At 40.7% G+C, this 26,928-nt stretch overlaps 1 protein-coding gene across 1 annotated transcript; it reads left to right on the forward strand.

The window, feature by feature from the left end:
- Window positions 1-551: 551 nt before the first annotated feature.
- LOC588048 (zinc finger protein 26) lies at window positions 552-23,762 on the forward strand. The gene is made up of 7 exons (XM_030977845.1): window positions 552-680; window positions 3,856-4,005; window positions 5,308-5,520; window positions 11,320-11,400; window positions 15,920-16,185; window positions 17,230-17,482; window positions 19,356-23,762. The coding sequence occupies exons 2-7, from the start codon at window positions 3,879-3,881 to the stop codon at window positions 21,989-21,991; spliced, it is 3,576 nt and encodes a 1,191-aa protein (XP_030833705.1). The 5' UTR covers window positions 552-680; window positions 3,856-3,878; the 3' UTR covers window positions 21,992-23,762.
- The last annotated feature ends 3,166 nt before the right edge of the window (window positions 23,763-26,928 follow it).

A 26,928-nucleotide genomic window follows, 5' to 3' on the forward strand; every position in this document is an offset into this window, starting at 1 on the left:
ATGCAGTTATCATACATTATTTGCTTAAATTGTAGAGACGTGTACAAACACCAATTCATGTCGAATATATTTGAACCCTTCTATTTATCGAAATTGTGTTTTGTTAGTTAAAGCTACAAAGCTCAAGGGGGATCGAGAGAGATATAGAGAGGGAGATTATATTCTTTTCTTTTAATTAATATATGCAGATGATATAAATGTGAGAGTAACAAAAGCATAACCATTGTGATATGTTTTCTGTCATTTATTTTGTCTGACAAGCCCTTTTTTTTTAATCATCTCTTGATTAGCAAAAGAGCTAATCTCTAATGATAATCCAATCCCTTACCTTTAAATCAATCACCTTTTTATTCGGGTATAGTAACCTTTTTCAATGGCTTGATGAGCTGGACTGATAAAATATGCATTCATCCCTGGCCTGCGATTGGTCGAAAGTTTGTCGATGGCTAGCAACGGACCACCCGCTGCAGTGTTATACCCCCTGGAGGAAAGGTTGCTCTCCCCCTGAGGTCACCCAAAAGGCACGACCCGGAAAGTCAATTGGAAAGAGGTCAAATTTCGCGAAATATAATGTAAACTTTACGGAGCCTCCGCGAACGAAAAGATGGGGAGAAAAGCGAACAAAGGCTGCCTTATTCAACCGAATTTAGTCTCTTCTGCATAGCTGGGTAGAGTAAAAGGTGCAGTATGTGATTTTTAATCTGATTCGTGAGATATGAATGATAAAATGGTATAATTGAGGGTTGATATGCGTGAATAAGTGAGAGTTGAGTTGAAGAGTGCACTGTGCCAGTGGCAGTTCGTTGGAGAGGCATCATCGATCTGTGTCTCGCGTGCACAGCTGTATACAGTCATACATGACTGAAGAACGGGAAATGGCAATTCCATTCATACCCGAAGTGAGATTGCAATAAGTACATGTGAACAACTGCGGAGCTTTGCAGTGCAGTGATTGGTGATAACCATGAACCGTGTTGAAATGTTCAAGTTTTCTTTATGATTATCTGTTGCATGTTTATGAATTATGTTTGGGGTGGGTATTTAATTAAATTCCATGAATTTGGAAGAATTACTTCAAGATCAAGTTGGACTGGAGACGAGTCTAGACGGAAAGCTTCATTAATCACTAACTTCAGTCTCATCAGTCCGCTGAGACTATGTCGGGCTCCACTGACCGCCTCTATACGTATACTGAGACTGAAGTACAAAGTACAGTTAATGAAGGGAGGTTACGCAATGCAGTTTTTTGTGATGGCCAATTTTTTCACGCAAGTAGCTTCATGAAAATTGAAAGTTTAGCTCTAAGTCGGTCCTTATATTTTTATGTTTTACAATGATTTTCTTATATATTACATCTAAGTTAGATTTATTTTATTTCCAATCATCATCTTTTCTAAATCAAACTGTTAAAGGAGGAGTCCACTTTGATATTATCTTGGTTGTAATAAAAGCAGAAAAATGATAGTACATCAGTAGCATACAACTAGTGAAAGTTGAGCAATATCCAATTACGATAGGGAAGTTGTAAGTTTTTGAAGTTATCATCAGCGAAACACAAATTGAGAACACTGTGAGGTATCCTGCGAGCTCTCCTCCAAATTGCTTTTTTCTTAGTTATTGATGACAGAATAAACTTGTTTCATACAGGGATTGTATAAAACATATTTGCAGTACTGGTAATTATATTTAGGGTGAATGTATGATTGAACATTTTCTTAATGGAAAGTGTACATTTTTGAAGGGCAGATGAGATGGGAGGGGACCTTGCAAGATTATAGATATGCCACAGATTAGCTAGTTTGTGTTTGATTGATGGCACATTCAAATATTCATATATTTGTTATTTTTAAGTGGGTTTTGCTCAAACTTTCACTGACCCGTTTCATATTTTTGCTTCAATTAAAACCAATTATTTCTCCATCAAGTCTAGATAAAGAAAAACAGAGGGCAAACTTTTTTTATGCATTCCGTTGAAAATTCACTAATTAATCCCCCTCCCTTGTGCATGTGGCAAGGGTTGCCGTCTGTGTATTGGGAAGGTAAACAGTTGTCAGTTTTATCAAGGAATACCAGTCTAGAGTGGGCGTGATAAACCTCGTAATTTCAGATTTTCCTGATCATGATGACAAGAAAATGTTTCCTGTTGTTGTTTTAAAGATAAACTTGAGTACTGGTAATGCGATTGCATTGTGAAAGAAAAGGTGTGGAATGGATCAGAAAAATTAATCATGTAAGTAATGGTGTGTAATGCAAGGTTCTGGAGTCATCAAAATCATCATAAATTTGGCAGAGTCTTGGTAAAGTAACAATCACTGACACAGAAAGGTGTATATGGGACAACACACATGGTGTCGGGGCTAGTACTACCCTGATTTCCTTATCTTTCTATGCTCATTACTCAGGCAGTATACATTTTCTTCCAAAATTGTTTGGCACATGACATTTATTTGTAATCTTGAACATGCAGTGTAAGTTTCGTTAGATTCTGTGAGAATTCATTTTCTTTTTTTTTACCAAAACGCATGTTTATCTTTAACATTCATTGAGTTACCGCGATTTCTAGTGTCCATGGAGTCAAACGCTATTGAATATTCATTGTCCGTGCTGTGAAAATAATTGAAACAGTGAGAATGTTGGTCATGGGCACATCACATCCCAGCCCATCTTTTCTAGAGATTTTAGTCTTGAAATTTTCCAGTCACACGCCCTTCTAAATAATCATAGATGCCCAAATAATTAGCAAAATTGATGGAAAAATCACCTTTTTCCAATTTGAAAACATTCTTTATAAGCTAAAAAACATTTTGAAGATGAGATTTCTGTCAACTTGATCAATTGAAATTTGAGGGTGTTTTTTTTGTACCGTGGTAGCCAGTGATCTCCTTTTAAAATCAAGTTTTTAAACACGTGCTGCCCCCAAATCCAAAATATAGAAATTCACTCGAAGGTTAATCATGTTATATGTGATACTGGCACTTTTTTTCTTTGGCCCAGTTCATCCTTGTATTTTCTAGATATTAATGACACTTTCCTGCACACGAGAGCTTTGCTCCCTAATAGCAACACAAAGCTTTAAATGATAGGCAGTAATACAAGTTATTTGACACCAGACCCCGCCCCCACCCCCCACTCAGTGTTATTTAGGGTACACGTATGCATGTTCCCTCCTTTTGAAAACACCCCCACCCCCCCTAAGCCTGGTGTGTAAAGTCAATACGGGCCGATTTTGTGTGTGTTAAAAGCCAGAATTTGCTGCGTGAAAAGTACCCCTTTACCGAACATTTTTTTAACATGCATGCAGTCCCCCGTTCCCAGAGTGAGGGGCCAGGCACCAGACCTGTCAATTATTTGTGTCAAAAGCTGATCAAGTTGATCATCAGGAAGAAGACAAGCCCTATTCTAACACTGATGCTTCAGAATCTCAAGTTTGAAAATTTCCTTCTCAGTACCATGGCATTTACCTGTTGGATTACATGTACCGTAGCTGTCAAGAAGGAAGGTGGTCTTTTTTAATAGTCTTGTTTGCATGAGCCTTATGTAAAAATATCAAAATAATCAGGGTCTGGGGCTCTGGGCTTAATTTTTGATGTTAGGTGCCCATGTGAGTGCCTTTTAGTGTCGAGCCATACCTGCTAATGCTATACCTGCTATATTGGATGTTCAAAAGGATAGGATAGTGACAAGAAACTGGTAATTCATGGTTCACTTTTTCAATTCAAGGTATTTATTCACTCATTGTAGCCAAAAGCTAAATTACAAATGAATTTTACAGAATTCGAAACATTAAAAACATATAAATTTCGCCAACAATCCCCCTCATCCTAAAATGATGAAATTTCCACTTCTCTTTTTCAGAAAGAAATCAATGAATTCAAGAGATGGAAATGTCTGGTCGGCGCAAGCAGAAATCTCCACGAAGATTATCAGAAGACCTTGAAGACCTTGGAGATCTGCCTCAAGAACAATCTGGAGAACAAATGAATCAAGCAGATAATTTAATTACAGGTATAGTTACCATTTATCCTCTTCAACTTGCTGTTTAAAGGCATCATTTAACAATGTTAAATCTGAGATGCATGGCCCTATGTGTTATCAGTTTTTTTTTATATGGTGTAATATTGAAGCCCTAAAAAAAATTGTGCTTCAAAATGATCAAGAAGTGCCTCAAAAAATAAAAAATATTTCAGTGACCGGTATTACCTTACTTGTTTTTCTTAATAGACTGTACTGTTATGGAAACTGTTAGGAAAGCGCAAAATTTGGTTTCGATTTCCAATCATAAATATCTTGATAATCAGACAGTCATGGGGTCCCTGACTGACCTACATGTAAAGGTTAATAATTATCATTGCAGCATGAGCTAAATCCAGGATTTAGTTTCAGAATCCGAGGCAACGTTAGGCTGAAATCTTTCGCCCAGAATATAAAGCTGGTTATACCTTCATAAGATTGTCTTTATGGAAGATCCACCCATAAAACAAGGAATAGAAAATAGATATTTTGATCTTGAAAATTTACAGTAGTTACTGGTAATTCAGTTGGCATGGAAGGGACTAAACTTTCTTCGACAACCACATGTATTTAAAGACATGGGCAGCATTCCACAGATTCGTCATTAGTACAAGCTTGCCAACAATCCTTTGAAATGTTTGCATTAAATTTAGCACATATTATTTTAATGGGATGTCTGTGAAATTGTACCTATGACTATCTTTTGAAACGATGCCCATCTGCCCAAAACGAATTAAAGATAGCATTCCCCCCCTTGAATCACTATTTCTCACTAACACATTTAGGCGAGAGAAACTAAATGTGAGGACTTTGTGTGTCTCCCCTTTCTATGTACACTTTTGACTGTAAGTACTGTAAAGGGATCACTAAGAACAAAAGTTATAAAGCATGGTAGACATGATTTTCATTTTCCAGAAATGTAGGTCCTGTTCATTTTATTTTTTCATGATGAATTTAAAAATATCTGTATCCTTCCTGGAAAAAGAAATTAAAATGAAAACAATTTTTGGGGTCTTATTCACCTCATTGTTTTATTATTCATCCTGCATCTACCTGTACATGTAATAGTCCTACATATTCAGGAAGCGATTCAAACATTTTCCTTTTTGCCACACATCTGGTAATGTGAATGATATTAACGATATTGCTCAAAACAAATTCTTACTGCTGAAATTGCTGTTGATACAAATTCACAAAGTTTCTTCATTTTGCAACAGTTACTGTTTTGGGCTCTAAAGTCTGTGATTGGTTTTCTATACCGTATTATGATAATTGTGTTTACCCTTTTCTTTGTAGAAATCAAATCTTCCTTGTGCCACCTATGCAATTATGAGTTTTCTGGGCCCGGCCAGCTGGCCATCCATCTCAGATACGTCCACCAGCAGATAGCCCAAATTTCACCCAAGGTCAAGAAGGCGTCAGAAGGTCAAAGTTCAAATGAGAAAGTAGCAGAAGAGGGCAGCAGAGATGAGTCAGAATGTGAGGCCAGATCTAGTCCGGCTCTGCAAGGTGAGTTTTAAAGGCCCACTGCACTACTTGTAGCTACTTGCGCCCTCTATACAACAAACAGTGCCTAATCGGTGACCATTGATCCCTTTTTCTTATGTTACATGTAGTTGAGAGCTGAGTTAATGAGATAGCCCCCTGTCAGTGACCTGGCTGGGTGGTCTAATCCCTTCTGTAAACTAGTACCGATAAACTTTAAGAGAAGGGTGGTTTCCAGTAAACGTAACAAGATAATATGTGAGCTTCTTTTTATTCCTATTATTCTTATTATGTCGAAGAAAACAAGTAGCAATGTCACATGTTTCTTAAATTGCCACATATTCCAAATATAACTGATTATATAATTTGAAAGTATGGTATTCCAAATGTGTGTGTAGTCCCATGTACCCATATCTGTGTGCAGCCTTCCTACCAGTTTGTGCTTCCGGGCAAGCTTGAGCCAATATCTTGTATTATTTTTGTAGATCCCAAACCTCACAGTACACAATTATCAAATGTACCGGTACTACAAAATGAACCAGGGCTAAATGCTGTAAAGGGCCACCTACAACACTGAGAGGGTGGTTGCAGGGGTGAAGTTAGAAATTTGGTTGGTGTTGAAAATTAACTAGAGAGTAATTGGCGGCGATGTGTTTGTGATACTACGCGTATGGTAGACTAGGGCATCATCTTCATCAGCATTAAACAGCCAATACCATGCTGTGGGTTGGATGTTTCATTGTTGGTATGGTCCATCTCTAAGCCGGAAGTTTATTTCCCTCCTAAATCCTAGCTAAGCCTGCGAGGTGTACACGGATGTTACATGTACTCGTGATCATACCATATCAGTCAGTGAAAAAAATACACGGGGCTGGGGGCGAATGAGCCCCCGAAATGCCCAAAAGAGCCCCAGAAAGTCATAAAAGAGCCCCCCAAATTTGCATTGAGTTCAATGCAAAACAAGTTAAAGAGTGTTATTTTCATGCAAGCGAGCTTGAAAAGTAGCCCCCACAATTTTTCCCCTGATATCAGTCTGGCCATCCTTATCTCATGTGAGATTTTAGCCAACCCTATGGATTGGAGAAGACTTTCATTTTTCTTTCTGTCTTGTAGAGAGGTCTTACCATATCTATCATTATGGACTAGAGCAAGTCACTTGTATTTTGGTCTATATAGACTATTACAGCTGTGCCATGGACCCAGCATGGCTTGTAGTAAAGTATTGTGCTGAAAAGCAGTACTAACAGAAAAGATAAGTGCTTCAAAGATGTTTTAAATGTTAAATTGCTATTTTCATTCTTTGGCAAACACCAACTATCCTTGCATCATAAACATGTAGTGCGTATCCCCCCCCCCAAAAAAAAAAGAAGGTATAATCAAGTAGGGCTGCGACGAGTAGTTGAATGCTCGAGTACCCACACGGCAACTCGAAGTAAAATTGCATGAGTTTTTGGAGACGAACCTGGGATACTGCTCCTGTGGTATGGTGGAGGCAACAAAAAATTAAAAAATTAAAAATTAAAAATTAAAAAAATTAAAAAAATGTAAATTAAAAAAAAACATGGCGTCCGAATATTCGAGTTTTCGCTTGTAAGCCTGGGAGTGTACTCGGGTACCTCATTACACAGTTGTGCACAGCCTTATAATCAAGGAATAAGTAGTACATGTATGTACCTGGTAATGAGATGTTGTTTAATGTGTATGTTGTGTCTTTTCAATAAAGTTTCTCACAAACGTGGAGATGCTCAGGAAAAAAGACAATGTAATTATGATAAATCCTGACTTTCATTGAATTATGAGCAAGAAATAGCATCAGGTGTGGTCTTTAAAGTGTATGATTCCTAGACAGGCCATTATAATGCGTACATTTTAATTACATTCTATTTTTTTTAATTAATCTTTTCCATACTGTCACGCGATATGGCTTTCTTTTCAACAACAGCCCAAACAAGTTACAAAGCACATTACACCAGCAATGCTGTGTAGGCATGTAATTTCTACACGTACAAACATATTGCTCTATGAGTACTTCATTTGAAGTGTATGAGATATGGTAGAAAAAATGTATACAATAGTATTATTTTTCTCATTTTCTATAGACTATCTTGGCACATTGTTAATGTGCAGGTAGCTATCACATCGTATTGATACGATCAATAGGCATGTAGGTGCAGGGCTCTTATTCACAATAATGCTATATTTATAGCAATGGTATAGCATGCATCTCTCTGAACTTTGTACTCTGTTAAAAACTTCTTTTCAATAGAGTCTACATTGTATAGTCTTATGTGTATGTGCCCTGATAGTCCAACTTCTAATGGAACCTTAATGTTATTTTTAAAGGGAGAAGGGACTTAGAAGAAAAACCGAAATTTTATTCCATTTGGGGATGGGAGCAATATTTTGCACTCTCAGTATCTGCATTCAGTCAAGTCAAACCTGGCTATTAAGGCCACCCAAGGGAAACTTAGAAATGGCCACCGCAGAGAGATGGCCTTTCTAGACAAGTTCTATAACACACATTTCCTTGTTAAGGGAGATAAAACCCATGGCCACTATAATACAAAGGTAACCTCTAAAGAGAGGTGGCCACTAAGACCCGAGAGTGAAACTTTTTAGACCTTCAAGCATACAAGACCGTAGTCCACTGCCTGGACTACCCTGTGTCGTGCATCCGATCAGCTGAGAAAATAACGCACCGTGTAAGGCTGTGCATAACGTGTAATGAGGTAATCGAGTACACCCATGCTTACAGGCGAATACTTGAATACTCGACAGTGATTGAGCTGGGAAATGTTTTTACCCACGGTACCACCATGCCGGAGCTCTCCCCGCCGGGCACGGGTAAGCGTCCGCCTGGAAAGTGCCAGGTGCCAGTGACGTGCAAAAAAAAATGGCGGCCGTTTATTCGAGTACGAGAAATCGTACTTAAGTAGTTGTCAACAGCGCGATTACTTGAATATCGCAGCCTTACTCAACACTAAAACGGAGACATTCCTTGACTGGGTTTTTTCGGGGGGGGGGGGGGGGAGGGGGAGGGGGGCTGTGTGAGATGCGTGTAAGAGAGGAGGACATAGATGATTGAAGATTTTAAAATATAAACTGACAGAATCTGGACTAACCAGACCTCTGTTATGGCTTGTTCTTGTAATTTTAACTGTGGCATTTTACCACGACAGCTTGTGTGTACTAAATGAATGGCAAACGTAAATGTAACGGTCCTACGTTTACTCGCTTACTTTAATATTAACATGATTTGTAAGGTACACAAATTTGAAGTTGAGCTGTAGAATGTTTTTTTTCAAGAATAAAGTTTTATTTGAACTAGAACATAATTTTGTGTTTTGGGGGCACTGTTTATGCTGTCTAACCACTAACCAGCCTTTATTGTGTATAGGCACCTACCAGAGAAATTGAGCTGATTTCTATTTTTGTGACAATTGTTTGTATTGTGTAGATAGCGGCCTTGAAAAATGCATTATTCAGGAGTTGAATACTGTCTGTCTGATTCTGTCTGTTTCCGTTGACCTGCTTTTAAAACCCTCCTTTCCCTCTCTCTTTCCATTCTTTTCTCTTTCTCTATGTATTGTACTCTGTCTTGCCAGATATTGGTTTACACTTTTATTCTCTCTGTCTCTCTCTGTCTCTCTCTTTCTCACTCCCTCTCTCTTACCCCAACTGGCTCTCCCAATTTCCCAGTGGCATTCACTGTTTTTATTTTTCTCTGTTTCTCTGTCTTTCGCTGTCTGCCTTCTCAATATGTGTCCCTTGGCCTTTTTCCTTCTCTATCATTTTCTTGATATTGCATCCATCTGCACTTCATGTTCTTCTTTCAATCTTTCTTGATAATTTTGGTTATTTTCTTATCATTTTCATTTACTAACTGACTTTTATCATTCACAACTCATGCACCATGAAGTAGACTTGCATGCCATTTTTACACTGCCTTTTTGTTGAGAGCCATACAAGCATTAAGTCTTTAACTACTGGATTCTCTCATTCCCATAGGCTTTAATACATGAGCCAACCGGTTCCAGTAAACAATGGGTTAATGATAAAACTGATCAGGGTTAATGCCCTTCAGTTCTGGCTTCATGGAGATGATATGAACCGTGTACATGTAGATAGCTTGTTCTGATTGGTCCAAAGTTGTGGGTGAATAGATGTAGAGGTGTCATGGTGTAGTGGTCCATTCACTTGACTCTCCTCCAAGGGTATAGTTTCAATACTCAGCTCGGCATTCACATCTTTTGATACGAACCATGTACATGTAGATAGCTTGTTGTGATTGGTCAAAAGTTGTGGGTGAATAGATGTAGAGGTGTCATGGTATAGTACTTCATTCACTGGTTCTTATGATACAAACCATGTACATGTAGATAGCTTGTTCTGATTGGTCCAAAGTTGTGGGTGAATAGATTAAGAGGTGTCATGGTATAGTACTTCATTCACTGGTTCTTATGATACAAACCATGTACATGTAGATAGCTTGTTCTGATTGGTCCAAAGTTGTGGGTGAATAGATTAAGAGGTGTCATGGTATAGTACTTCATTCACTGGTTCTTATGATACAAACCATGTACATGTAGATAGCTTGTTCTGATTGGTCCAAAGTTGTGGGTGAATAGATTTAGAGGTGTCATGGTATAGTGGTTCATTCACTTGACTCTCCCCCAAGGGTGTAGGTTCGAACCCCAGCTCGGCATTCACGTCTCATGATAAAAACCACGTACATGTAGATAGCTTGTTCTGATTAGTCCATAGTTGTGGGTGAATAGATTAAGAGATGAAGCATTCACTTGACTCGTCATCTAATAAGGGTGTAGGTTCAATACTCAGCTCGGCATTCACGTCTTTTGGCAAGGCATTAATCCACATTTGCCACTCTCGTGAGTCCAGCCCAACTTTCCATCAAGGTGTTTAATGGGTACCTGGCAAGATTTATTCCTTGAAATGCTCTGTGCAATGATGTCAGCTGCCAGAGTTAAAGGGGGTGTAGCATGACGAGACTATGTGTCATTTCCATGGCCTGACTCAAGGCTGATCAAGTATGATACAACTAAGGACGACACGACCGCAGTATTTTCTTCGGTCTGATTCGCGAACACTAATGGGCCGTTAATCAAGTCCGTTCGTTTACGTGCAGTTGTCCAAAGAAGTCGTAGATGACGTTAACCAGTATTTGCCATGCTACACCCCCTTTAAAGCCAGGGTAATAACCTGCAAATTCTATTGAAGCACCTAGGGATGTTATATCATTATGTGACAAGAAAGGTTTATTAGTATTATTAGATGTAGGGCTGGGAGTAAAAACAGATACCCAGGGGGTTAGAAATGTCTAGTTACTTCTCTCTTTTTTTAAGTAGATGAGTGATACATAACATCATCTGACCAGCAACAAACTAATTTTCTTTGCAGGAACTGCTGGTGTAACTAGCTGTCAACAGTTATCTGTCTAAACCTGAATTAAATAATCACAATAATCAAATATGAAGTCATTTTAGGAGCTAATAAAAAATGATTGGAGGGGAGACTATACTTTTACCGTGATCCCCAAAGTGATATACAGCATACACATGATCTGATGTAACAACTGATTATGACAATGTGAACCACGCAATGGGTTTCACAATTGTCTGGAGAAGTAAATATTTGTATAGTATGCTCAAGTTCTGTCTCTTCTGCTCTCTCTCTCTCTCTCTCCCTCATACTGCTCGTGCATATATCTATGTATAAATTTGTTTTCTTCCTGAATAAATAGTCTGTTATATGAATGATAATTCATGTTTGTCTGGGTTTTTCTTGTTTTGTTTTTTTCTCCAGACAATGCAGTATTTGTTGATGGGCAAGCAGCGAGAAGGAGAATGTATGTGCAATCTAGCATGCCAGATGATCGCTATATCTGTAAGTATAGGGGTATGATGGAGGGGGGGGGAGGCTGATTAGTATCTGTAAGTATGGGGGAGGGGTTTGGGGACAGAGAAAGCAAAAGTGTTTGTGCAAGTACCCCTAGCACTCCCCATGATTGCCATTTCTTGAAATTTAGGGATAGGAGACTGGAGAGGGAAAAAGGGGATGGGGAGGGAAGGGAAGGGAAGGGGGAAGGAGATGGAAAAGGGGGTGGAGAGGGAAGGGACAAAGGGGTGGGGGAGGGAAGGAAAGGGAAGGGAAAGGGGAAGGAGAGGAAGAAAGGGGTGGGGAGGGAAGGGAAGGGAAGGGGGAAGGAGAGGAAGAAAGGGGGTGGGGAGGGAAGGGAAGGGAAGGGGGAAGGAGAGGGAGAAGGGGGTGGGGAGGGGAAGGGAAGGGAAAGGGAAGGGGGAAGGAGAGTAAGAAAGGGGTGGGGAGGGAAGGGAAGGGAAAGGGAAGGGGGAAGGAGAGGAAGAAAGGGGGTGGGGAAGGGAAGGGAAGGGAAAGGGAAGGGGGAAGGAGAGGAAGAAAGGGGTGGGGAGGGAAGGGAAGGGAAAGGGAAGGGGGAAGGAGAGGAAGAAAGGGGGTGGGGGAGGGAAGGGAAGGGAAGGGAAGGGGGAAGGAGAGGAAGAAAGAGGGTGGGGAGGGAAGGGAAGGGAAGGGGGAAGGAGAGGGAGAAAGGGGTGGGGAAGGGAAGGGAAGGAGAGGGAGAAAGGGGTTGGGGGAGGGAAGTGAAGGAGAGGGAGAAAGGGGGTGGGGGAGGGAAGGGAAGGGAGGGAAGGGGTAAGGAGAGGGAGAAAGGGGTTGGGGGAGGGAAGGGAATGGAGGGAAGGGGTAAGGAGAGGGAGAAAGGGGTTGGGGGAGGGAAGGGAAGGGAGGGAAGGGGTAAGGAGAGGAAGAAAGGGGTGGGGAAGGGAAGGGAAGGGAGAAAGGGGGTGGGGGAGGGAAGGGAAGGGAGGGAAGGGGTAAGGAGAGGGAGAAAGGGGTTGGGGGAGGGAAGGGAAGGGAGGGAAGGGGTAAGGAGAGGGAGAAAGGGGTTGGGGGAGGGAAGTGAAGGAGAGGGAGAAAGGGGGTGAGGGAGGGAACGGAAGGGGGAAGGAGAAGGAGAGGGAGAAAGGGGTGGGGAGGGAAGGAAAGGGAAAGGGGGTGGGGAGGGAAGGGAATGGAAGGGGGAAGGAGAAGGAGAAAGGGGGTGGGGGAGGGAAGGGAAGGGAAGGGGGAGGGGGAGGGAAGGGAAGGGAAGGGGGGGGGGGGAAGGAGCGAAAATTGTATTTGCATTCTTGCATGCCAGATGATAGCTTCATCTGTAGATGTCCTGTGTTGGGGCATTATGAGGGGGGGGGGGTAGAAGGAGGAGGGATGAGAAAGGGGGTGGGGAGGGAAGGAAAGGGAAAGGGGGTGGGGAGGGAAGGGAATGGAAGGGGGAAGGAGAAGGAGAAAGGGGTGGGGGAGGGAAGGGAAGGGAAGGGGGAGGGGGAGGGAAGGGAAGGGAAGGGGGGGGGGAGGAGCGAAAATTGTATTTGCATTCTTGCGTGCCAGATGATAGCTTCATCTGTAGGTGTCCTGTGTTGGGGTATTATGAGGGGGGGGGGGGGTAGAAGGAGGAGGGATGAGAAAGGGAGGGAGAGCAAGGGGGAAATGAAAGGGGGAGAAATGGAAGAAAAATGAAGAGACCAATAGAGGGGCAGAGAAAGAAGGGGGAGCATACAAATAGACAGAGGGAGAGAGAGAGAGAGAGAGAGAGAGAGAGAGGGGGGGGGGGGGGAGAAAGGGAATCACTAAATAGGTAGGGTAGGCATTGTAGTGAAACATCTAAAGTTGATAAAAATGATACTTATAATACCGATAGAAAGAGAGAAGGGAGACTAGACTAGACAGATGGAAACACAGACGGAGACATTCCTGTAGACAAACATATATATGAGCACAAAGACAGGTACATCAATGATGAATAAACATAAGCAGAGAGAGAACAAATAAAAGTATAATCTGTGGAAAGAGAGGGAGAGAGAGAGAGGGGGAGAGACAGAGGCTTATTGATAGAAAAATCACTAGGGCAAGTACATAGTATAAGGGATAAATAAACATCTAAGCACATAAAAAGAGACTACAATAGACAGAGAGAAAAAGAGGGACAGAAATAGAGAAAGCCAGCATTGACCACACAATCAACAAATATATTTCAATGTAATGCCTTAAACATAGACGATACTACTTCAAGTAAAAATAACTTTTGGGGTGATCAATACAAGAGGCTCCAGGGTTGCGGTTCCTCTACTGAACCCATTCAAGTAAAAGTAGGTTAAATTGTGTACTTGTCACCGAATATGGGGGAAAATGATGATGTGGCCTGTTTGCAGCCAGAAGGCTGTTATCACATTATTTTATACCTGACACTCCTTTATACAGTTGCATAGTTAATGCCATTCCGGTTCTAAACAGATGGTTTCATCCGTGAAGAGCAAGAAGGGCATTATTCGTTGATCCAGAGTTAACGCCCTTTTTGTAGAAGTATACATACGTCCTTCTTGAACTCATAGAATCATTGCTTAATGGTATTTCTCTGTGATAAGGGATCCGGGCTAACTCGGACCGGGGACAACTCGGCCCGCTGCAATAACAGTCAGTCTTTTTTAATTTGACCCTAATCCTAACTCTAACGCTTACCCTATCCCTAACCCTAAACCTAACCCTAAACCTGCAAAAACTGACTGTTTTTGCAGCGGGCCGAGTTCTCCCGGGTCTGAGTTAGCCCGACTTCATGATGACAAAATATGCCGCTCCCTGTAAACATAATTGACGTGGTGAAGAGGTGTTGTTGTTGAGTGGATATGTCACCGGACTGTGGATTACAAGGCCCGCGGTTCAAGTCCCGCCGCGGCACTAATTCCTTTGGCAAGACATTGATCTTCGTTTGCCACTCTCCACCCAGGTGTTGAATGCGTACCCGGTAGGATGCGAAAGCTAATGTGGTTAGATTAGCAAGTGTGCGCTTGTAAAAATGACGCCTGACTGGAATGCTCCCCAGGGAGTGGAGAATGTGCATACATTGTGTGCAGGTAAGCCTGAATCCAATGACCGGGTTAATAATATACTTATCTGTAAAGTGCTCTGAGAGGGCCTTCGGTCCTGAAATGCGCTATATAAGAACGAGCTATTATTATTCAATAATACAAAAGTCTCCAGGGTTGTGAAATCTCTCATGAACAGCTCTCCGGTAGAAGTAGGACGAGTCATGATCGCACCAGGTATCGAAAAACAGAATAATCATGAACTCTTCATGAAAGAGGTCATGGCAAACGGGACGTTATTTAATAGTTTTTCTTTTATGTGGCTACACACAATACATTCCGTACCATGGCTATAGAAAGGCATTCTGCACCGATTTCAATAGCTTCTACATGGTACAATAGCTAATGTGAAATATGGTCTCTGCTTGTTAAAAGAAATGGGGCTCCTGTAGATATGCATCGTTAAGCCTTTTAAAATACCTTTGCATGGTACAACCGCCTAAGCCTACTTTTGCTGCTTTCATAAATTGTTGCTTTTGAAAATCAGAGAGTACGTAACAAAGTAGTGTGGGTTCATATCACGCTATATTAAGAATAAAAGAAAGAGGCCCACAGGGATGAAATATGTCTACCTGCGAACCATATAATAGCGCTGGCCAAACCCATCCATGCGTGGATGCTGATGCATATAACGATATATTCAGTAAGGGTAGTAAAAAATATTGGTATAAAAGTAGAAGCACGCCACAGTCCCCTTTTACTTTGCATGCTACTCAGCGAGTCAGTCTAGTTGCTGTTGCTAATCGGGAGGTTATGGGTAATTCCATATTGTGTTCATGCATTCTTGTAGTCTGTTCTTGTTAGAGGGAAGAAGTGTCGGGGTCTAGTGGTTTTGTCGCTGGACTGTGAATCATCTGGTTTGTGGTTCAAGTCCCGCTGTGGCACTTATAGCCTTTGGCGAGATATCAATCTCCTTTTACCACTCTTCAGCCAGGTGTAGTAAATGGTTGCCCGGTAGGAGGAAAATTCAGAAAATTCAGAAAATGCTTGTGCGCCTTGTTCATGATAGCTGTGCTTAAGCTAGGGTACTAATATGACGGCAGGGCCCTCGAGGATAATCAAGGACCTAAAATATAGATTGTCATAACAAATCAGTTAAAGTGAGGAATTTTGAGGCTCTCCCATGAAAATCCTTAAAGATGTAGACTTTTTAGGATAAAAACTTTGCATTTGCCAAAATTTGATTTCCGTCTCATTCAGCAATTCATTTTACAATAAATTAAGATCCTGTAAAGCCAGAATTTTTTTGAGACATTAAACTTTCATGCGCTGTTAATGATCACAGTTTTTGATTAAGTTGAAACTTGCCCAGTTAAATTTTTAAAAGTTTTTTTAATCCCAATTCCACAGCATGAAGCTTCTGTTGTGCTGTGTATTACTTTTCTTACAATTTTTATCTTCGTTTTTATCCTCCCTTGTTCTCTTTTTTTCTTGTTGCTGTCTAGATTGTGAGGAATGCAAGGAGCGTTATGAAGGGGAGTGTCCTCTGCACCCCTTCACCATCATCGAAGACAAACCGGTCCCTGGGGAGTGCGAAAACAGGGCCAGATTGACCCTCCCTGATTTCCTCTCCATCCGTCAGTCGGGTGTGGAGGGGTGCGGGGAAGGGGTGTGGGCCGAGAAACACATCCCCAAAGGGGTGCGCTTCGGTCCCTATGCAGGGGAGATTGTGAGCAATGATGCTGGCTACTGGAGTGGATTTGCCTGGGAGGTAGGCCTGCTATGCTTTTAACCCTTTGATTACTAAATTCTGTCATTCCCATTGGTTTAGTACAGAAACAACACAGTTCTCGCAGCAAAGGGTTAACAAGAAATATGTAACTTTTTAATCCTTTAAACCATTAACTTTTTAAGCACCTACCTGACATCCTGTTAGATTAAATACTACCATACACGTTCTTATGTGCTTTAATGTCTAAATATTTGGTGTTGTGTAATGGTATCTCGGGTGCTTGGTCTTCAAGAATCCTCTAGCTTCATTCCTTGAATGCTTGAATGCCTTATCATGGTAGTTCGACTAAAGCCGGGCTGATTATTTCATTACAGGGTCCTCATGGAGAACATTATTAATACTAATGAGGGCCTTCCTGGGATATTCAATGAAATTACTTCATACACTTATCGTTTTTTTACCAGAATTCTACAAAGTCTTGAGGAATATTTCTTCAAGGAAGAAGGTTGCAGAGAGTCCAAATTTCAGGCTACGCCATCTCTTGGTGTCAGTCTTTTTTTAATAACCATTTATTCTCTGCAACACTTACGGGTGGACGATGTTAGTTTGATGTTCTGTCGTAGGGAAATAAGGGGAATTGAGGGCGATTAAACTTTGTGCATGGGTCATATTTGGATATCCTATAGATAGAATCTGCTTTGAAAGGGACATGTTACTGTGGGAGAGTTTGGGCGTAAGGCAGGGAGTCGACTCTGCAAGATGGTTTACTTCAGCTGCAGGATCTGTTTGATACAAAGGCTTTGCATATCATACTTTCTCTGTAGATGGGGCTTGATGGATGGCTGTTATGAAACCTGGATATGTCACAGACTTATTGGCATGAGAAGTCTAGTATAGGGTATTATTATTAATTTGCAAGTTAATTTGACAGTCGTATACTCTAATAGCACAAGAACTTGAACAGGTTGTCATATGCAATGCATGAAAACGAGTGAATTGAAGGCATGTGATGATTATGTCGGGGCATACCGATGGAAAGTTCAACAATAAACCTTACAGTTTGTTTGTTTGGACATCTTTCAGATCTGTGTCCAGGGCAAGGTGATCCACTGCATCGACGGGAAGAATGAGAGGAAGGGCAACTGGCTCCGCTTCGTCAACTGCGCGCGCAACTTGTCCGAGCAGAACCTGGTCGCCTTCCAGCACCTTGGGGAGATCTACTACCACACCTGCAAAGCCATCGAGCCTGCCACGGAACTCTTGGTCTACTACGGGGAGGAATTCGCCAAGAAGCTGGACGTTGTCTCCGAGCTGGCCAGCCTTATGTATGACTCAAGTAAGTCAGATCAGGGAAAAAATTATTCAAAAAATTTGGGGGGCTACTTTTCAAGCTTGCTTGCATGAAAATGACACTCTTTAATTTGTTTTGTGTTGAACTCTATGCAAATTTTGGGGGCTCTTTTTTTACTTTCAGGGGCTCTTTTGGGCAACTTGAGGGCTAATTCACCCCGAGCCCCATGTATTTTTTTCCCTGAGTCAGATACAAGAACGATGTGTATGCATTTACCTCTGAAGATGTTGCAGGAGTCAATAGCAGACCTGCCAACCAGTACGATTTAGTTGTATTTCATACGATTTTTAGAAGCAAATACGACAGTACGATTTTCCCCAATAAAATATGATTTTCTTTTTTTTTTCTTTTTTTTTTCCTTTGTGTGTGTGCCATTTTCAATGGCAAAATGCCCATTCTGTCTCGTCAAGTATCCTACAAGCATCCCACATCGACAATTTTGGGAGGTTCATTGGTTTATCGAATACAACAGTCGTGACAAAATCATGCAAATTCAACCAATGATCCATAACAAAAATTCTTCCTGTATGTAGGAACTGTAAGAAGCATTGATCCGCGTAACAGTTCGTGTTTATTTTTAAGAATACCACTTTTGTCAGTAAAATACAACTTTTGGGATTAAAGAATACAGTTTTTGAATTCCAGTGGTTGGCAGGTCTGCAATAGGCCTGATTTCACAAAGGTGATCTAAAACTAAACCATAGTCTATAAGCTACCAATTTACTTTGGTTGGCCAAGAAAGTGAAAAAAGAACATGAACAAAACTGTCAAAATACAACCAAAGTCAAAGACCTGGATATGTTTTTGCCTCCATTTTTTCAAAAGCTAAACAATATTTATTGATTTATTGATTTTTTCCCTTTGTGTTGTGGACCCTTTTAGCCAAAAGTGAGAAATCAGAGGCGTGGACCCTGGTTTAGGTTTGAATTTCAGTTATTGTGTTTTTCTCTGGTCAGATTGTCTCCTCCATTTCCTAATAACAATACTTCAAGACCAATCGGTCATTTTCATAATGTGATCAATTCGAATGCACCCAATCTTTGTTAAATGCCTCATTACAAATGATTTATTTCACCTGTTACAAATAATTGTATTGCAATAGTCAGAATGCAAATTGCATACATTGATTGTTGCTTGGTAGGACACACATTATGGCTTGTCTCACCTAACAACACATCATGTATGCAATTCACATTCTGACTATTGAAATATAATTATTCATAACAGGTTGATGAAATCAATTGTAACGATTGAGGCACTTGACAATGATTTGTGCATTAAATTTGATTACATTAAGAAAATGGTCTATATTGCAGGAATGAGTTTCAAACATTGTGCAAGTGCAAAGCAGAGAAGGAAAATGAGTTAATTCACTTTTAGGTCGAAGATGAAAGTCTGCAAATCTATTTTGCATTTGATTCAGTTTGTAGTATTTTCCATTAGAACCCCTCTAGAGGATAACAAAGAAAGATACTAGCATGCACTTTTTTCATTGACCTTCATAGGTCAAAAGTCAAAGTCTCTGAGGCCAGTAGAACTGACATTGAAATGCTGGTACTGTTTAAATTTCTGAGAATCCTGTGAGAGATTTCATCATATCTGATTGAGAGTTTATCACAGTATTTACAGGGTAGAAGGTGAAAGGTCATCGGAGTGAAGCTCAGAGAAATAATGCTATGATCCCATTCTTGCAATATGTCTGACTATATTAGTCAGATATTGTGAGATTGTGCCATGTGCTTTGTTGGGTCATGTATTCTATTGATGTGAGAACTGTGTGGGGTAGGAAGACGTGACCATCAAACACTAACATTCTCAGCAGACATACTGATACTGTCTCCCAAAATTGCTTTTACAGAATCTGGAACATACAAGTGTGAGTTCTGCGGTCGACTGTTCACCATTGCCATCTACCTTGCCCGACATCTCCGTTACTCCCACAACAAAGTCATGAAAGGATCTTCCACCAGTCATCATGTGGTCAAGAGCATCGACAGACAGACCCTTGCTGCCATGGTGGCCGAAGCTGAAGCCATGACACGGTTTTCCAACAACGAGGCTTTCACAGGTCAAAGGTCAGACTTCGGCAGTCATGGTTCCGAGGCTAGAGATGAGGATTCAGAGTTAAGAGGTCAGGGTTCAGAGGTTACAGGTGAGAGTTCATATGAGAACGGAGGAGAGAATCCCGTAGAGCAAGCACAGATGAGTGAGAGCTCCCCAGGTTATGAGAATGGAGGTCAAGGGTCGGAGTATTATGATACAGTAGGTCAGAGGTCAGATGAAGAGAGTGAGAGGATGGGTGGTTATGTCATGAGCAATGGCGAGCCAATGATGGATCTAAATTTGCAAAGGTACGAGGAGTATGAACGTAGTAACGGGGACAACGTTTGGGCCGAGATTGAGGGACCTAACAAGGGTGGTTTAGAAGATGCAGCAGGAGGTGGGAAATCGTATGTATGCGGCGTGTGTGGACAGCAGTTTGCTCTTGAACTGGTCTACAATGCTCACATGATCACGCATAGTGTTGTAGATGGACAGAAGTGTGAGTTGTGTGGCGATCTGTTCCCAACAAAGGAAGATCTTGAAGGGCATGCCTGTATGCAGGGCTCAAGGGTGGCAGAAAACGGAAACAACCAAATTAACGTGGATGTCAACAAGCCATTCCTCTGCAATGTTTGCGGCAAACGTTTCAGCCATAAAGAGTACTTGCGCACGCATATACGCATCCACACAGGAGAGAAACCCTACAGCTGTCGCTTCTGCGATAAGTCCTTCACGCAAGGGAGTGCACGCAACACCCATGAAAGGACCCACACCAGGATCAAACCTTTCATGTGTGATGTGCCGACTTGTGGGATGAGGTTCAGAGACGGCAGTCATCTCCGAACCCACAAGCGCATCCACAGTGACTCCAAGCCATTCCAGTGCAGGTTCTGTGGCAAATGCTTCCTCTTTGCAAGTCAGTTGATGCAACACGAGCTTACTCATAGCTCTCTGAAACCCTACATCTGTGGTGTTTGTGGACGAGGTTTTAATCAGAAGGCATACTTGCGTGTGCATGAACGTTTGCATACTGGTGAAAAGCCTTATCCATGTAGAGTTTGCGGGAAACGCTTCAACCAGATGACATCCCGTAATGTCCATGAACAGAAGCATGGCAACTGGGGTATGTATGACTGCAAGAAGTGCAGTCTAAGCTTCAAACGAAGCAGAGACTTGCTTCGGCATGAGTGCAGTGGCATGCATGGGGGAAATGGCCTCCCAGCTATGCTTATGCAGCAGCCAATCCATCCTGCCCCGATGCAGCAGCGGCAAGTATTCCCTTGTAGACAATGTCCTGAGGTTTTTGCGTCTTCCTCAGAACTGCAACAACATCAGCAGTCCCATGTGCTGCGCCCGTTCTCATGTGACATATGCAGCAAACGTTTCACGCACAGGAGCTACCTGGAGATCCATGTCCGGATCCACACCGGGGAGAAACCCTACTCTTGTAAGTACTGCGGGAAGACCTTCAGTCAAACCAGTTCTAGGAACGCGCATGAGAGGATCCATGAAAGGATTAAAGCAGCGAAAGAAGCTGAACAGAATTGCAAGCAAGCGCAAGAAGCCTTAGAGAACGAAGCTGCAGAGATAGCACATGGAGAGAAGGAAGGCGAGAAGGCTCCAGAAACGAATAGCGAAAATTCCACTGTGCCAAATCTTCCAGTGCGTCAAGCTATCCAAAGCTGTCGATATTGCAATAAAACCTTCACTGATGCTGCCTTGCTGGTCAGCCATGAGCAGACGCACATGCGGCCAAGGGATCATATCTGCGGTTTTTGCGGGAAGGCTTTCAGCAAAGGCCGATATCTGCAAATTCATGAACGCACGCACACGGGCGAAAAACCATACCAATGTCGGTACTGTTCCAAGCGTTTCACCCAAGGGAGCTCTCGTAATGTTCACGAGAGAATACATGTAAGAAATGGGGACTACAAACTGAGCCCCCTGTCCCCTGTAGATCAAATGCCAACGCCTAGTTCAAACGTTCCATATGATACCATTCCAAATTACAATGCGCAGAATCTATTAATGGACCAGTCCAACTCTGCCTTGCGTCCACTGTACAACTGTAGGTTCTGCAGCATGCGCTTTGACGACACTGCTGCACTTGCGCACCACGAGAAAGTGCATGGTATACGACCCTTCATCTGCAACATATGTGGAAGGACTTTCACACAGAGTCGCTACTTGCAGATCCATGTGCGCACGCATATCGGTGAGCAGCCTTACCCTTGCCGCTTCTGCAGCAAGCGCTTCTCCCAGTGTAGTGCCAGGAACATGCATGAACGGATCCATACGGAGTTCCGACCCCACCAATGCCCCGTGTGCGGCAAGTCGTTCATTGTGAACAGCGCCCTGCAGAAGCACCTTCAGAAACATCAGTTCGTGGGCAATCCTTCCCTGCCCGGGAGTGAGAAAGCTCCACCACCGCAAAACATGCTATTACTCTGATGAGGGTTGAACCCTTTCACATATGTATTCACTGCCTTTGGATGTTTGTAGTTCTTGTGTTTGCTCTGTGTCAGAAGGTGAAGACTGGATTTACATGCCATGTAAATAATGGTTCCATATGGACACCAAGAAGAAGCAAGGATCCATACAAGAGAGTTTGCAGAATGCCTCTTTACTTCACAATCGAACAGAGCCCCAGTAGATTGACAATGGAAACAAACCCTTTGTTTCATCGAAAAGAAAACAAATTCTGTCAAATATCTCTGGCAGATCAATATTTTGATGCAGATGATGTCCCTTGATAATAATATAATAATAGTTAGCTTTTATACAAATGTCTCTAAGCGCTTTACAAATATATTATTACCCCGGTAATAAACATAACTGATTCAATGAACCCTTTTGGGCTCTAGGAAGGCACTTGATCCCTTTAGGCCTGCAGGACTTGTTACAATTATAATTTCTTAACACATCGATACTCAAGAAATACAGAAGAGAGACAATTGATCAGTCAATATGTCAAGTTGTCACTCTGAACCATACGCTATGCACACAATAACACTGTCACATTTACATATGAAATAACCCATTAAACACTTAAAGTCCAAGAGAATTAGGGAGGCTGGAGTCAATGAAAAATCAAATCATATCCTAAGGGTTATTGGGGATTGGTTGAAGGGTTCAAGAACTTTAAATAAGTACAGGACTTTGCTGAAAATATGTAGAGGTTGATAGCTCGCATCTTGCCTGGTATGTTACCATTTTTAAAAATAATTCATATTTTGTTCTGAAAAGTTGAACAACCCAGGGGATGGGTGATATTAGGACCACTGTGTGTTGTTTTAATGAGAAAGTGAGAGAGAGAGAGAGAGAGAGAGAGAGAGAGAGACAGACAGACAGAGGGACAGAGGTGGAGATGGAGGACAGGGGTATGGAGAGATGATTAGAGAAGTGAGAGAGAGAAAAAGAAAGGAACAGAGAAAGAAAGAAAGAGGTCGTTCGTTCGTTCGTGCAAAGAATATCAGGGAGTAAAAGAAAGAGTTGATAAGTGAAGACAAGATAAGGAGATAGATGGGATGAAGAACGTCAATAAAGAAAGAGCAGCAGAGAGAGAGAGAGAGAGAGAGAAAGTGGGGTAGAGAAAGAGAGAGTGGGAGAGAGAGAGAGAGAGAGAGAGAGGGAGAAGGGGATATCAGTTCTTTGAGAGAAGGGAAGTTTACAGTATAAATTTCAATGGTCCTCTGTTCATACGAACAAACCCTGACCCTACACTGTAGTGCCATCGTAATTACGTGCCATAGTTCATAATTCTTCAACTCCAACAAAAGTCTGCCCATGAACGGACAGCTTGAACAGATAACGAACGATTTGATGGGAGGTTTCTGTAGCGCAACTCAACCTTGCAATAACGTTTTATCAGCATTATGAGAGTGTAGAGAAGTATAGATGAATGATTCCAATATAACATGATCGAATCCACCAAAAAGAGATGATTTAATCGCAGCTGTTTTTATGATGATGTAATTTTTGCCACAAGAATAAACCAAACTTTGTAATTCTGATCATATTTAGTCAGACTAATGTGATGATCACTAAACCTTGTATTTTTGTCTTTTTTATACAGTTTTTAGAGATTCTATATTATTGGGATGATGTGACTTGTTTTTTGTTTTTATCATGGTAGTAATTCATATTTGTCTTGCCTAAAGGTATGTATTCAATTGCTGAAGTAGACTATATTTTGTTGGTTTGTGTGTGTCTTACGGTGAAGCACGATTTCAACGTAACTTCACCCAGTGTAATATGCAGCCCTTTCAGACAATCATTATCTTTTATTTGTGTCATCTTGAAGTAGGTATCTGGCCCTGTTTCATAAAACTGGTTATCAATAACAAGTTACGATAGTTGTTATAAGCTACTGAAATCCTCGCATTTGATTGGCTGAGAGCAAATTTGTCATAGAAATTTAGCATTTGTTATAGATAAAACGTTTTATGAAACGGGGCCCTGAGGTTTGAGAATTCTTTTTCTTTGCGAATTGTAGACATAGACCAGTTCACAAATTCACATGTATTCATCGCATTTTTGTGGGGGTCCTTGTAATGACCCAAAAGCTCACTCGATGTGTGTCAGCAATGTAATTTTCTTTCTCCTGGGCCTTTAAAACACAGTTTAGACAAAATTTCTAGCTCATTAAATACAATTTGGGGACTACATTCTCACTGTTAAAATACATTTTAAAAAAGAATGCAATACGGTATCACATAGTATCTGAGGAATAAGTATACTTAAAGTTGAAACCATATATGGGAACTGGTCTTTTATTGTCGTCAGCAGAAAGAAAAAGGAAAAATAGATATACCTGTAAGCTCTTTCTGGGAATACCTTAAGGTCACCGAATACACACATATTGCCAGAAAAAAAAATGCATTTCATGTTATTGTTGATGCCTTGTGTTTGTTTATTAAGATGCAACAGGCAATTTCATATTTTTGTTTTCTCGGTACTTATATGGCCCAAGGCCGGAACTTTATTGAAAATGAAACCTTGTAGAATTGCTCTTCAATGTATGCAAGATTCTTTTGTGTAGAACTAGTTGCAATATAACTTTCTTTTAGGTCAAACAGAGTATCTGTAGCTTAGCAATATGTCTTACCATTCTTTCCCTCGCAATGCCAGACTATTTTTTTAACGTCTGATTTTCTCTTGTGCTTGCTTTCTTGTGTTGGTTAAATGCAATTCTTCTATTTATAAATGGATTGAGTGAGAATGTGGGTTCAGTATTATTTTTAGTTTTGTATATGTTCTAAAAGAATTCTCTGAAAGTGTGATTGCCATTGTATGTTTTTTTTTCTTTTAAAGACGCCATATGTTCATAACCGACACATTAATGTAGAAATGTTCATTTTTAAAAGGTGCTTGGATTGTCGATGTGTATAATAGCAGTTCAGATTTTACACTGTGGAAGTGTATTGTTTTTTACTCTAGGATTTCATTCCATTGTTCTGTTATCTCCTATTTTTCTTTGTGTATCTAGACCAATCTTTCCCATTCCCTCATAAATATTGAAGTATGATAATATATCTTTAAAAGATCATTTCATTGAGGTGGAAGGACCAAAAACACGAATACTTATGATGTCCTGTTTTGGTGTATTTATGCAGAATAATGAATAATGTACATGTAATTGCAACTCATGTATTGTAAGTCTTCATCTTGTTTTAATATTTGTAATAGTTCAAATCATGTATGTGTATTCCTTCCGTGTGACTGAATTCATGGAAATTTTGCAATGTGGTAGCTCAGAAGCATTATGTGTTCGTAATCTAACAAAGATTTATTCATCAACTTGTCATCAATGGTAGTGCCAAAGTGAAAAAAAAGAAAAGAAATTAAGGTCTTTCTAGTGTGGAGAGTAGTATTCAAAAATATACATGCATTTTGTATATTGTGATGATTATATATCCGATGTCGTTGTACAGTGAGTTTTTTTAAGTGTTTCTATCCAGCTTGTTACACCCAGCCCGGCAGGCTCAAAGTGTTTGAGGAAATTTCAGTTGATTTGGGGATTTAGATTGCTCGGTGGAAAAAAATTTGCCCCAAATCTGAAAGTTACGAAGTTCCACACAGACTGAGTTTAGGGTATATGCCATTACCCTTTGGTTTACATGTATAACTCGGGATTACCAAGTCCTTTGGATAGGACTTAAAGCTGTACGTCCACCGATCGCTTCTTTATTTTTTTACAAGAATGAACTTCCTATCTATCAGCTATTCAGCATTTGGATGTAGTAAACATCATCATCAAACTGCTAAGAGCTAGAGTTCTGCAAATGAAGAAATAAGCCCAGTAAAACTTTGTCAGAATATAACCAATAGTTACCTTCATGGCTGAAATCCATGAAGGTTTTTTTTTCAGTGGCAGATCCAAGGCTGTCAGAAATAGGGGGCGGGAATGTTTTTAAAAATAATTGAAATCCCTTGCAAGCTAATTAAGACAGCATCTCAAAATACTGTTGTCAGTAATTTGGGGCTGATCCATTTTTCCCCCTGAAAGTGGCTCTCATACCTCTGAGTGATTGCCTCTGGTGATTGTGGCAATGTCTTAATTGGAGGCACAGGCTGGGTAGGTAGATGCTGTATAGAAACACTCTTTATGCCAATGTATGTATTCTATGGAGAAATGAATTCAAAGTTTGTAACATAGTGTAAAGTACATGTAATCAATCTTGAATGTCGGGAGAAGGAATGGAAAAGAAGTAGAGGTTATTCAACGATGTTTTATGGTGGTGTATCAATTAACAAATGAAAATAATGTTTTTTACATGTGTAATTGTCTGTGCTTTGTACACATGAAATGTAGAAATTTGCAAGATGTTTAGTGCAGGTTTGATTGTGTTGTTCACCCTTTGTTGAGTTACAATGGATGGGAAATATTAAATAAAGATATAGTGGAATAATTACTATCAAATTTGTATAAGGAAGAAGGTATTGTAAGAAATGTTAGCACTCTGTTCGCACAAGTTTGTTTTCATAAATTGCCAAATAAGCCTTTGATAATTAAATGCAGGCAGGAAATTGGTGTTGGGATTAATTGTATTTAAGAATTTCATCAGTGAACTTGCACAAATTTTACTTCAATTTGAAACAAATTTATATAGCACATGGAATTGAGTGGCTGCACTGCTGTCAAAATGACATTTAAAAAAGTTAAGAATGCAGCTGACTCTTCTAACTAACCCTCTTGCCAGTGGTACGCTAAATTTGCAAATTAGTTAACTAATAACTAATATCATTTTCAGAGGTTTTTTCTCTTTTTGTGAAGCATGCAAATAGGGTCCTAACCAGAAATCACCTTTGTTTAACTTCTATGAATATTTTTAAATTTGGGGAATGGAGGATAGTGAAAGGAATGTGCTTTTATGTTTTGTGTCACT

The sequence above is a fragment of the Strongylocentrotus purpuratus genome, unplaced genomic scaffold (genome assembly GCF_000002235.5).
Source record: "Strongylocentrotus purpuratus isolate Spur 01 unplaced genomic scaffold, Spur_5.0 spur5_scaffold_1, whole genome shotgun sequence".
Taxonomy (NCBI): Eukaryota; Metazoa; Echinodermata; class Echinoidea; order Camarodonta; family Strongylocentrotidae; genus Strongylocentrotus; species Strongylocentrotus purpuratus.

Coding starts and splice junctions, on each gene's coding strand:
- LOC588048 (XM_030977845.1), top strand. CDS start 3,879: ATGGAAATGTCTGGTCGGCGCAAGCAGAAATCTCCACGAAGATTATCA. Junction 11,401..15,919: donor GCCAGATGATCGCTATATCT/GTAAGTATAGGG, acceptor GTTGCTGTCTAG/ATTGTGAGGAATGCAAGGAG. Junction 17,483..19,355: donor CAGCCTTATGTATGACTCAA/GTAAGTCAGATC, acceptor TTGCTTTTACAG/AATCTGGAACATACAAGTGT.